This window comes from Colletes latitarsis, chromosome 9, assembly GCF_051014445.1.
Source record: "Colletes latitarsis isolate SP2378_abdomen chromosome 9, iyColLati1, whole genome shotgun sequence".
NCBI classification, from domain to species: domain Eukaryota; kingdom Metazoa; phylum Arthropoda; class Insecta; order Hymenoptera; family Colletidae; genus Colletes; species Colletes latitarsis.
The window spans coordinates 32489777-32503478 of record NC_135142.1 but is presented as its reverse complement, the minus strand read 5'-3'; the positions used below and the strand labels follow the sequence as shown (position 1 = coordinate 32503478).

At 30.8% G+C, this 13702-nt stretch overlaps 3 protein-coding genes across 3 annotated transcripts; 1 reads left to right on the top strand and 2 right to left on the bottom strand.

Annotated features, from left to right (window-relative positions):
• Window positions 1–338: 338 nt before the first annotated feature.
• Window positions 339–4994, bottom strand: LOC143345277 (putative lipid scramblase CLPTM1). Its single transcript, XM_076772235.1, has 6 exons — window positions 4538–4994; window positions 3628–4212; window positions 3433–3550; window positions 3164–3367; window positions 2788–2925; window positions 339–2715 (listed from the first exon to the last, which is right to left on the bottom strand). Exons 1-6 carry the CDS (start codon window positions 4682–4684, stop codon window positions 1955–1957), a joined length of 1953 nt encoding a protein of 650 aa, XP_076628350.1. The 5' UTR covers window positions 4685–4994; the 3' UTR covers window positions 339–1954.
• On the top strand, window positions 4860–9576 carry LOC143345276 (lipase maturation factor 2). Its single transcript, XM_076772234.1, has 11 exons — window positions 4860–4998; window positions 5299–5767; window positions 5914–6097; window positions 6176–6277; window positions 6355–6548; window positions 6650–6828; window positions 6919–7168; window positions 7257–7462; window positions 7848–8088; window positions 8499–8715; window positions 8822–9576. The coding sequence occupies exons 2-11, from the start codon at window positions 5671–5673 to the stop codon at window positions 9135–9137; spliced, it is 1986 nt and encodes a 661-aa protein (XP_076628349.1). The 5' UTR covers window positions 4860–4998; window positions 5299–5670; the 3' UTR covers window positions 9138–9576.
• Window positions 9577–10316: 740 nt separating this feature from the next.
• Window positions 10317–13664, bottom strand: Pbp95 (proximal sequence element A Pbp95). Its single transcript, XM_076772231.1, has 2 exons — window positions 13490–13664; window positions 10317–13201 (listed from the first exon to the last, which is right to left on the bottom strand). Exon 2 carries the CDS (start codon window positions 13059–13061, stop codon window positions 10317–10319), a length of 2745 nt encoding a protein of 914 aa, XP_076628346.1. The 5' UTR covers window positions 13062–13201; window positions 13490–13664.
• Window positions 13665–13702: the final 38 nt, after the last annotated feature.

Below are 13702 nucleotides of genomic sequence, written 5' to 3'. Positions count from 1 at the left end.
ACTTTTCTATTGGATTAACTCACATTTTTCAATATGCTTTCTTATGAATGATGTATTATATTAAGAAAATATATACAAAAATAATGCTTATAAATTTAAAAGTTGACCTAACTCAGCTATTATTACTTAATGTTTTTAATTTAAACGCATAAAAATCTATAAATGCGAGAAAATCCGTAAATAAATGTCGTTCAATATACTGAAATTTGCTGAAATACTGCAAAAAGAGAAAGTGCCTTTTCGTAAAAAAAATTAAACATTCACAATATTGCGATCAATTTTAAGTTTATACAATTACCTTGAACCTCTATTGACTGTACATTTTAAAGAATAATTTACATGTTAATCATAGGATTGAAAATAATTTGAACAAATTGCAAATAGGAAACACTGTTAAATGCGTTGCTGTATACCTACAGACAGTTTTTATACTGTATTATAAGTAACAAGTATAACCTTTCTTTAATATAGGATCATCTCTTGTAAATCTTATATACCTGCCAATATTCTTGTACATTTTTACATCGCAGTTTGAATATATTCAATGTATCAACGTTTTTTTTCTCTCTAACGCAAATTATTAACGTCTTTCCATGATGTGTGCTGCACCACACTATTACATCCATAGAGTATTTTATACAATATATATATATATATTTTCATTGTTTTCTTTTATCACATCTTGTTAATATTTCGTGATTGTATACTTTACAATAATATTGGACCAAATGTAATCTGATTGTATCTGTTATGATTACTTTTACAAAGCAATAGTGCATTAATTACAATGTAATCACACAATAATTATCATGTACTCGGCGTATTAATCGTATGGTTACCGTGTAATTGCAATACAATTACTTTGTAGAAGTAATCGTGGGGAATGTAATCAGATTAAAATTTTCCTAACACTGCTTTACAGGAAGTCTTGTTACAATTATATTATAAACAACTATAAAAGGATAATTTTTGTTGTCTCAAAGTTTATCTCGTTATTATGTTACTGAAATATTTTGATGTCGTAATAAACCTGCACATTTGAACTATACATAATGTGTATGTACATTTTATTAAATTATTCAACATCATTGTCTTCAGTAAACACAAGTTAATTTCAGGAAAAATGAATAGTAAACTGTTATTACTCACAATATAGAATTAAACATTACTTAGAGATATTGATTTATTAAAAACAATAGTTATAATCGTATCTAAGAGCGGTCACAATTTAATTTTTAATATTTGCATTGCGCGAACCAGTTTGTTTCAAGTTTGTTATTTTCTGCAAAAATATTTTGCAATATTTTGTGTGTGGTGTGTGTGTGTGTGTGTGTATGTGTATGTATGTAACTAAAATATTTAGTACAAAAGATAAACTGCTCAAATGTCATTGTATTAACATGATACATGCACGTAAAATATATTATTTTTCATTCAAATTATTCAGATAAATATACGTGTATGAATGTACGCATAGTTCGAACGATTTCAATTTATATGTATACAAGAAAAACAAAATCGCAGTTTGAAAAATATTTTCTAAATATCGTAGTAAACTTTATATTTTTTTTTCAACATCATTCAAAACGATAACAATTACAAGGAATTGAAATAGAAATGAAAAGTCAACAAATTCTAAATAAAACACGATGACAACAGTTTCCTAAAAGAATATACATAGTTGCTTATGTTGGTACTAAAATTTTTTTAAATAACATTATGCCTAGTACAATGGATATCGACATCCCCATTTAAGGGTATTGGTACCTTTGCGAGGCTTATTTATTTAGCTAAATCTCATAAACCAAAAGAATATATACTTACACACATATTTATATCAAACTCACAGTGATACGTATTAATGCATGCAGATATATCCTTTGGTACTAATATGTTTATTAATTTCAGATAAAGTTCGAATAATACACTCAACGCTAACATTATATACTGTATATTACTTATTCTTTTTATCTGTTTCAGTTTTCGGCGAATCTTTGATAGCATGGTGTTTATTATCAGTAGTTATTTTATTTTCCATTTCACCGGAGAAACCAAATTCATTTACCCTAGTACGATCAGTTTTATATATCTGTCTTTGGTACAAAAATATAAAGAAAACAATATCATCACGGAAGCAACCAATTCTATAGAGTGTTGGCATTTTTATAACGAATGCAAAAATATCATCGATAAATGTGTTTAAAAATTTATAAGACATCATACGCCACGGAAGATGTGCCACACTTTTTAGTTTATAATTAATAAATAATTGTGGAGTCATCATAATAAATCCAAATGTTAGTAAAAATCCATAAAGCATACTAAGAATCCAAGAATACCAACCTTTATGTTCTAAATACATTAATGAGTAAATTGCATATCCTCCTAAAAGAGGATAAAGTGCCCAAGATAAATATTTGAATGCAAGTTCGTCATATTCTTTTGTGGTAGATTCTACGTATGATCCTTTATCATGAAAACTTATTTTTGGAAAGATACCAAATACTTTTGAATTCCTATTAACGTTAATATCTATGACCTTATTAATTTTCCATACTTCTATGCATATACCTATCGCGCAACTAATCCGAACAACTGTATTCGTTTCATTGTCAAGAACATACAATAAGACAACAAGTGATTGGAAAACATTGAAAAATACAGATCGAACGGATAGACCCTCCAATGAATTGCGATTGTTCCAAAATTGAATATCTGAAAAAATGGATAAAACAATATTACAATGAATTCTAACATAATTACATATTTTGAAAAATGATGTCTTACCATTCTTAAACGCTAAAAATTCGAATACACTGTGTAATACTGATATAATTATAGTCAGACCCAACAGATAAGGATTAGTTTCCAATAATGTTTCTTTTAAAGTATCTTGATCATTGTCATCTTCGTCTAACGAATCTCCTATATGAAATTCACTGTTATAACTAAAATTCTCTTCATACTTAAAAATCATTCTGACAACAATCAGTGCTGGGCAAATTTTAAGTAAAACACGATCGACGATTACAATTTAATTGGATAATTATTAACTGCTCAAAACAATTGTTGATTAATTTCATTACTAATTCTAACAATTAGATTTTATATTATGTGAGTAGAATCGGTAAAATAATGCCCAACTCTGATTATAATAACATACCCATAAGGGAAGACGTCCATGTATTTCTGATTGTTTGAGCTATATATATTTGCCACTTAAACAATGAAAGAGGCTGATAAGTTAATCTAAGTTCAAGCTCCTTTACAGTATCATTCAAGGGTTGATAATCCCTTTGCATGTTCCAAAAGTCATTCATGTATATTGCAGGTTTATAAAATATCTCTCCAGGTAAAAATTGGATGTCTATTAAAAAAATAAATATGTAAGCTGTATTTAATAGAAATCACATTGTCTAATAAACAACTTACATGTATCTAAAGGAGATGGCACATGACCGTATACCCAATTAGTTTGATCGGTTACTAAATTAATAGTTAAATTAGGATGCCAATGTGACACATACTCTTGATTCATTACTTCAGCTTTCTATAATAAATATTTAACATGTTCAATTATTGACAAATGACGCGCGCGTTTGTACAGTGAATTGAACCTATATATACCTCAATTTCTTCTTTAGTTGCAGTAGTTTCACCAGTTAACAAATTATGTTTCTTTTGGTATTTAATTTTCTTAAATTTATTTAACATTATTCGAGAATATGACATGTAATCACCCGCGTAAACATTTTTGCTTGCTTTAGGATTTGGAGATTTTCCACTCTTTGTAACATATACATGAAGGTATATAGATCCATTGTTTTTTAATTGATCAGATGGATTAAATTTATATTTTATAGTCCTTGAGCCATCTTTATCTGGTCCACTATACCAATCTCCATATATTAATCCTTGTTCTAACCATATTAATTTTTCTGTATCATTAAACTGTTTAAAAGTCTCAGATTCAGATAAATAAACATGTAAATCAAACAATGTCCCATTTTGAAATATGTTTATAGATAGTGAATCTGGTGAATTAACAGCACCAGAAGATTGAACATTAATATTGGTTTGGGGACGTCTAAATAGATAAATAACGAAATAAATAATAATGGCACGTATGATTAAAGACTTTGTTATTGCAAAGAATGATTCAAGACGTGAAGGCTGATATTTTTTCCTTCGTTCCTCAATTTCTGCATTCACCTGTACGATAAATTGGAAAGACAATAGATTTTTATCAAGCAGATTCATAAAAATTACGTTTTAATTGAAACATGTAACACATCATCCTTGAACAGAACAGGTTGTAGTGAACATTTAAATCACACTAGCATATCACTAAACAATTGCAAATGCATTGCGAGTGAATTTACAAATTCGACATTTTCCGGTAATGTTTAAGTTAAACATGTAACGACGAAATCAAGTTTATTAGTTTTGGATAAGATATGACAAACATTTTTAAAAGGAAAACTAAATTATACAGTAAAAAGATTATAAGACAGTATAATTAACACACGTCTCTTACTTCGTTATCCTCTATGGGAACCAATTCTCCCTTTTGTTGATTGTTATCCATATTTTCTCTGATATTTACTTCCTTAGAAACCTGGCTATCATTTTCAGCATCCACCATTTTTGTGTTCGGATTATTTCGAGTGTACTTTCTTTGCATTTTCAGAGGGAGTCACATACACCGGATGTTCGACATATTTCTTACATCACGTGTTTCATGACACTGAATTAAAAGGTCACAAGTTAGAAAAACTTGAACTTGAGTTCCGAGCACAGTTTAGGCTATCAATATGGCTGCGGTCAACGCTGCCTCTTCTTGACGTAAGAAAGGAAAGTTGTATTCCATCGTATAAGTTTGTTATAAGCTATTTGCTGAAAGGATGGAAACGACATAAACAGATGGTCATGGGATGACGAAATCCTATTGGTTCGTTGAGTTGATATACACTCTGGTCAAAGATGTATCGACACAGAGTAAGTACAGAATAGACCTATCATCGAATGCATTTTCGTGCCACGTGGCTCGAGGAACTAGGTATCTACGTAATCCTCTTATCATTTTCGTGTCTCGTGAATGTTGCCCATCCGGATAAGCATAAATATAGATAAATAGTTCATTATATTTCAAAATTTTTGTCCAAATTATCGCAGAACATGTATTATAAACCTCTGGAGTTTAGTACATAGTTCTTCGAACCTTATCGATTCTACATCTATCTTGATATATATACTATATGATTCTTTATCCTGGTTTATTAATTTTTGTTTTTCAAGGAGAAAGTTACTAGTTCCAATTCCAAATTCCAACTGAAATCCATTCTTTAAAAAGACGTTGTTATGATTGGTGCTGAAGATAGTGATTTTCTTCTAAACGAGCAAGAATTAAAAGCATAGGTGTTCAGTTGTAGGACGTAGTTATCCTGCATACATACGTACACGCACACGCACATGTTCGTATGAAACGTGAAACCACCAATCCAGTTCAACTAATAGTTTTTGCAATCGTAGTATAAAATTCGAATGGACGTTGTGTATAAAATACTTAACATAGGTTGCATTTCTCTGTCCGTCGTGTTACCGGTTTGTCGTTCTTTGCATAGAAACGAGAAGTAGTAATTTGAAATAAATAGAGAGCACAACGAATTTATGATGGTACAAGTACGATATACTCGTAACTTATTTTTACGGGGGATGTGTATTGTATATCTCTTCGCGTTCCTTAGCTTTTATGTACAAATTCCGGGTAAGTATTCGAAAAGTTATTTATTTATTATTGATTGTTCTCTTTTTCTTGCTATTATATTCTTAATACATGATATTGTATTTAAAATGAGTTACAGAAGATTATAATTTTAAATGTATATATTCGTTTGTTACAAAAATATGAAGGATTGTATGGTGATAATGGAATTCTACCAGCTAGAACTCAATTGGATCTCAAAGGACGGGGAACTTTACTTCACAAATTAACACAGAAGCCAACGTTGTTGTGGTTTGCTCCTTACTTTGGACTAAATGTTGAGTACATGCTAGATGTATTATCACTCTTTGGAGTTGTTCTTTCCTTTGCAGGGTAAGAATTTTTGAGTTATATTTTTGTACTTTAAACATTAATGGAATAAGAACGATAACGATAAATATTTCATTATAGATTTGTATCGCAAAGGTTCTGCATTGCACCGGTATTTGCGTTACTGTGGTCACTATATTATTCTCTCTACCGAATTGGGCAAACATTTATGTTGTTTCAATGGTAAATATTTAATATTTGATATTAAATTTGTTTTTTTTCTCTCTCTCTCTCTCTCTTATTTTTTACATATTTTACAGGGATGTGCTTCTTTTGGAAGCAGGATTCTTATGTATGTTAGTAGCACCACTATGGTATTCTCAGCGGGGAAAAGCAAATACACCAAGCGATGCTGTGACTTTCTGGACCGTTCGTTGGTTACTTTTTCGTTTAATGTTTTCCAGTGGGGTAGTAAAACTTACTGCTTATTGCCCAGTATGGTGGAAATTAGATGGTATAGTATTTTGAAATAATTATATATTCAATTTATGAAAACATGGAAAAGAAAAAAGAGAAGGTTTATAATTTATACAAGTTGTTATGAAAATGTTTTAGCTTTGAATGTGCATTTTGAATCACAATGTATACCTACTCCATTAGCATGGTATGCACATCATTTGCCAACATGGTTTCTACGTTTTACTACAGTCATTGTGAATATTACTGAACTTGTTGTTCCATTTTTATTTTTCTTCCCAAATAGAAAAGTAAGAATAACAGCTTTTTATATTCAAGTGAGTATATTCAATGAACAAGGTATTTATATACATATGTTACATAATAATATCAACGATTACTTATCTAATCATTTTTATTTGTACCAGATGTTCCTTCAAATACACATTATTGCAACAGGAAACTATACTTTCTTCAACTTCCTAACTATCTGTTTGTGCATTTCTTTACTCGACGACCAATTTTTTTATAAGAGAAAATCAAATAATAGTTCTAACAATTTTATAAAATATCTCTCTACCATATTGTGTAGCCTAGTTTATGCAGCTATCTTATATGGAACTTATGTCTATTATAATCTTAGACTTACCGATAATTGGACAATTCAAAGTGATATCGGTATGTACGTATTTATAACGTAAACGGAAGATTGTTTCAATAATGATTATTGCTTCTCTCGTTACAACTATAAACTTTTCATTTTTAGCCTTCACACAAGACCAATTCAATTATATTTTGTCACGTGCGGTTCCAATTTCTGTTTATATTGGCGTAGCATCTCTTAGCTTTGCAATAGCAGATGCAATAGTCAATTCTTTATTAACGGTCAAAGGAATGCGAAATAAAATTTTCACGACGTTCGTGACAAGTTTGTACACAGCAGCAGTTTGTTTCATTGTTGCTATAAGTATTGTAAGTATATGGAGTTACATTTGTGTGTGATTATTTAATATGTTGATCACTAGCACAAATCAAATATGTTTCCTGCGGGGGCCGAATCCTTGGTTTGTCTTGACAAGATAGTTAAAGCTGTTTCTCAGTATAAATGTTCAACTAGAAAGTATCGAATACTTTTGTGACTTAAAGTGTTCTTTATTGGGACAATGATTATTATCATCATAGACACTGAACTAGATATGTAAAGTGCAGTTTTGTTGAAAATGATTTCTTTCCATTTAATTATTAAGTTCTGTTAATTTTATGATAATGTCATCACCCAAAAATGGGTAACGTGGTGATCAACGCGTTAAAAACTGAAACTAACTATAGCGAAGATAAAAGTGATAGCTGTTTTTAGGTACCATATGCTACGTTACATCAATCTTATAATTCAACGATACCGACTCAACTGAAACAAATTCATGCAAAAGTCGAACCTTTTCGGTTGGTAAATAGTTATGGATTATTTAGACGCATGACTGGAGTGGAAGGTAGACGAGAGGTAATCATCGAAGGAAGCAATAACATCGATGGGCCATGGAAAGAATACGAATTCTTATATAAGCCAGGGAACGTTAACAATTCATTGCCCTTTGTCGGTGGGTCGTTAGTAATATTATTATTTTCATTTTGTATTTGTTTATTCATTATTTTTGCCTTAATCAAAAATTTGTTAACACGTTCGCTACCACGTGTAAAATATGTGTGCTAGCGATGATTGCTTATTTTATGTCTGTGTAAACAAATGATATCTGCACTATGGATAACTGTCGTATTATACGGAACACTATATTTAAATATCCTGTTGGCCTACTTGATAGATTTTACTTATACATAAATGAAAAACTACACTACATTGAGTAAAATTGCTACAAATGTTGCGTAGTCTGTTGGGGATGGTTTTCTAACTGAATGAAGGTAACAAGCGTGTTAATAATTTTTAACTTCTTACGGAATTCCTATAATAACTAATTTTAAAACACGTTTAACTATATGTATATGATCGTAGCCCCACATCAACCACGTCTCGACTGGCAAATGTGGTTTGCTGCATTAGGTACTTATCACCAGAATCCGTGGCTTATGTCGTTAGCTTATCGTCTTTTAAGCGGTCAGCCTGAAGTATTGTCTTTAATGAATAATGTGGAGAATCCATTCCGTGATAAACCTCCAAAATACATTAAAGCCAGTCTCTATCACTATCATTACACTCCATGGAGCCAGTCGTAAGTATTTGTTTATACACGTCATACACCTAATCCTTTTTTTACACAGAGGGTCAGGCGTACAGGGTTTTGCTTACTTACGTTAAATTATTTTTTCCTTCATTAGGTGGAACAGACAAGCTTGGTGGACGAGAGAAAAAATTGAGGAATATTTTCCAATATTTAGTCATGATCATCCACCTCTTATCGATTATTTGTCAAAGATGAAAATAATTCAAGATAAGCCAACTTTCAAAATTACGAATAAACCATTAAAATTGGTACTCGATAGTGTCCGAGCTTTAGTTCATAAAATCGAGGCTAGTCTTCTTCTGTGGGGAGTTTTTACGGCAGGTTGTGCAATTATTATGACTAGCTACAATAGTTCAACTCTAAAGAAAAAATATAGCGAAATTCGACATATTAATACATTCGAAAAATAAAAGTATTAAGATGTATCTAACTTAATAATATTTTTCAAGATACTCAGCTACCAAAGTGTTACTATTTGGCCTTGATTAATTTTTATTCATAGGCTATTGAACTCATATTTCTACGGACATAAAATATTTTATAACAGTGTTAAAATATTGTATTGGTTCTTAAAATTCAAGACAATGAGACTTGCGTACAATATAGCAGTTCAAGGATTATAATTCCACTATTTTGGTAGCTGAATATCTCACAAACTATGTTTTGGGATAGATACGTCTTGACACTTTCATTCTCCGAATTCCTCTTCAAGTCTACTTTGCACTCCCACCTACAGAAAAACTAATGATCATCGGATTAGGCTCTCCTTACAACCAAATAAGATTTGTTTGAAGCATTTTTGTCTATCATAAAAAATAAATGAGTTACTTAGGTAGCTTGTGAGCCCCACTCTGTATGTGTGATTAATTACTGCACCGCTTGTGTGAATCATTTTCTAAATTGTGCGTATGATTTATCTTTAATTTCATATTCTATATTCAAAAGGAGCAATATATTTAGCAATATAGAAAAATATACTTATATTTATTTTGCATTAATAATTAGAAAAAAAGTGTTGAAACAAAATTGATGAGGATTTATTCTACCGTTTCTAAGTAATTGAAATTGTTTACATTCTTATAATTTATATACAAATTGTAGAATTTATATACAATGATACACTCTTCTTTCTATATTTGTTCGTCGATTTATGTATTTTACAATGTCTTTTATCGTATCGTTAAAAAAAAAGTGTATACATTCATTTCATGATGTCTTCTATTTTTTTTTTTCTCGTGAAATAAAAAATTAAATGAAGCGTGATTGTATCGCATTTAAGGAAACAAGTGATCGTTGTATCTATAGATTTTTGTTCATTTATCTTAATATCATTATTAATTTGCACTATAAATATACATACATACTTCAAATTCAAAACACACATACTTGATGAATAAAATCGATTAGAAACTTTGCCTATACATATTTTTAAATGATTAAAAAAATCGGCCGATTTTGTTGAAAGATGTGATTCGTTCATTCAAATTAGTTCTTTTTATATAAAAGGGGATGATTTTGTTTTCATACCGTAATTACAACACTTCATATATAGTAGTACTTTTTGAAATATTAATGAATCTGTCGCACTATTATCTTAGATTTTTACTCTTTTTATCGTACGAATGTAACTTCTTTATTTTATATGGCTTTAGAATTTTTGACATTTCAGAAGCTTTTCTTTTTGGTGCAATATCATCATATGAAAATGCATCCATTACGTAAACTTTCGGTAATGCAGTTTTTGACTGGCCAATCGGGTACATAAACAATTGTTCGAGGCGTGTTTCTAGTAAATTAAGCGATTCTTGAAATTTCTTTGATTTCGTGAAAAACTGATGTATATTACTGCACGTTTCATTCAATTGTTTTAAATACATTAAATTTTTTAAACTCAGTAGTGTTGCGTGCGTCGCTTCGATCGAAGGTATATCTTGTTCTATATTTGTTTCTACGTTAGAAGTGGATGCAAAATTTTGTATCTTCTCCAACGTATTAAATAATGTAATATTTTTCGTCGTTTGTTCACATGATTCCTTGTGACCTTCGCTCTTTAACTTAACACAGCTATAATCGTAAGTACTGTTATTTTCAAAAGAAGTAACAGAAACATTTTCGCAACAAGCGATAAATTTCGTTTCTTGCACTGCATTATTACTAAAGTTATTCCTATTATTGCTATTACAACTACTGCTACTATTATTTTGTTGTAGCGGTGTACCAGTTGAAAAAGTGCAAAAATCTTTGATACTATGTGCACTCTGTCTACATTTTAAACTATTAACTTCAAACAATTGACTGAGCTTTTGAAATTGTAGTTCTTGCTCGTTGCCGCCGATATGAGTGACTACAAAGTCTGGCGTGTTGAAGTCTACTGGTTTTACAACTAAGAAAGTATTCTTTGTATTTAGATGATAATCAATGCACTGAGTTTCCTTTGATTTTTTCAATTTGATCTGCGAGTCGAAAGGAGGTGGCGGTATGTAATGAGTAGCGTCTTTTGTATCGTAATTTGTTCCAAACATAAGCGAGCTACACTTATCTATAACTTCAAATTGTCTTTTCTTATCATTCTTCATCTTTGTGTATTCTCTCAAGGAACATAAAAGTTGTTTCTCTCGATTGTTTAATTTTAAATTACTAATGTCGTCAGGTATATTAAGTTTAGCATTTAGCAACTGTAAAGTGCTATACAATTTTTTTGTATTGCACTCAAGTTCTTCTACCGAGCAAGGTCTCCTTTTATGAATAGAGTTTACTGTTGCTTGTTTCATATAGAAATACTCGATTAATTCTTGATCTACATCGTTTTCGCAATCTTTGTTTAACCTGTTATTATTTCTCTGTTGAGATTCCTCTTCCTTCTGATTTTGCTGTCCTTCGTTTTTATCTTTCTTATGTAACTCAACAACGGAAATACCCCTCTTTATATATTTTTGCAAAGCTGCATGTCGATGTCTTAAGTAAGTCCTAGTTTTACACGAAAAAGCTTCGGATATCTTAGACCAATTTGGCCCAAAGCGTTTGTAGAGTTCAAGCAATTTTGAATCCTCCGTGAGCGTCCATACATTCCAATTTTTATCTTCATTGGTAGTTAATAATTGATAACGATAATTAAGTTGCACAGTTGATCTGTTAGGCATCAATGCAGCTGATATTTTGCTAAAATTTGTACCATATTTAGTGACGGCATCCTTCAACAAATTATCTTCGGATTTGCTAAATCTACCTTTCGTTAAATATGGGGCCAAACTATAATTCCATCGGAAATAAGCTTGCTGCTTAGTTCTATTTTGCATCCAACTGGCTACTTCACCCCAGGGAATAAAGTCACCAATTTTAAATATGTCAACCAACTTTAAAAGTCTTTCGTCCTCTTTACTTTCCCAAATGCAGTTTCTAACTTTAGGCAATTTCTTTGTTGTGTTGTATCTAATAAAACATTGATACGCTGTACGATTTGTGTTTAATTCTTTGGCGATACCATCCCAATTTTGATATTTATAGTTCTTTACAATTTCTTTCAACTTATTATCTTCTGGTTTTGTCCAACAGTTTTTGTTGATCTTGGGATGAAGAAAACTATTCCACATAACACGACAGTCAAGTGGTGCATGTACCTCCTCAAAATGTATAGACGATATTTTAAACCAATCGAATTCTCTTCCTCCTAATGGACCAACCATTTCTACCAAATCTGTAGGTGGAAATTTTTTGGTTGTCTTCTTTTTTTTCTTCACCCCATTGAGCCTTATATATTCTATCTTATGAGAGTGTAATGCATTTGCAATGGCTTCTTCTTGTACTGCTTTCAAAAGGGTGTATCTTTCTTTTATCGTCCATGGAGAAACTTTAGGTAGGTTTCTAAGCTGTAATTCTTTATGATTCTCTTTTAACGTTTCGTCGTCGTTGTTAGGAGCAAAGAAATAATTTCTGTCTTTGAAGTACGGCATACCAGCATTGCAAATCAAAATCTTTGTATCTCCGATTGTATGTTTCTGTAAATTTGACTCTACCACTTTCAATTTTTTTTCACACTTTTGAAGAACATAGGTTATGTGTTTTTTCAAATCCAATAAATAAGAGATTATCTGCTTATTGAAATTCAGCAAACTGTCACAGTCTTCGATATTATATTCCATAAATTCATTTTTAACTTGATGTTGAGACTTGTCTTGTGATGTACAATCTTTGATGAATACCTCAAAGTTATTTTCTGGTATGGATTTTTCAATTTTTGGAGTAAATTTAACATATTCTTCGTTCTCACATTCAGGTGACAGGTTTTTCAATAACAGTATTTCGGCTGTATCATCGTCGCTTGACAGTTTGTCCATGATCGACGAAAGTCATTGATTTCTTTTGTCCAATAGTTGTATACGTTATTATCGATTAATCAACAAAAAAAAAAAACAGTATACACGAGCATTAAGTGCGCACGAATGTCCATCGAATCGTTGTCCGTTTGCTTAGGAGCCTATAATCGATAAATATGAAAGTTAGTTTTAAAGTTGCACAGTGTAACAGAATCCAAAGGCGAAATGCAGTTAACAAAAGAAGAAAAAGGAAAAAAAAAAGAGACGATGAAACCTACATCGCTAACGCAAATTCTAAAAAAATAATGTATGTTTTATATATATGTATTAAATATATAAATAAAACATTATTGTGCGATTTGCAAGGTTGTCGAAACGTTTAGTTAATGTGAAATTAAGTATAACAAAATTATAATAAAAAAAATATGCTCGTGCATTCAAACTTTCACCTGTCTCATTTTTGTACAAAGAATCACTCGGTCATGACGCTGATTGATTTGTAGAATGTTTTGAAAAAAAGCACAAGAAAAAGTTATTAAGGGCAAAAGAACAAGTTATCTAATTATAGTTCGTAGTTGAAGAAAGAGTGCAAAACGGGCCCAATATGATTCGAATATGTAAACAAGATGTTTTGATCGAATAAAAAGCCAATCCAAAAAAAA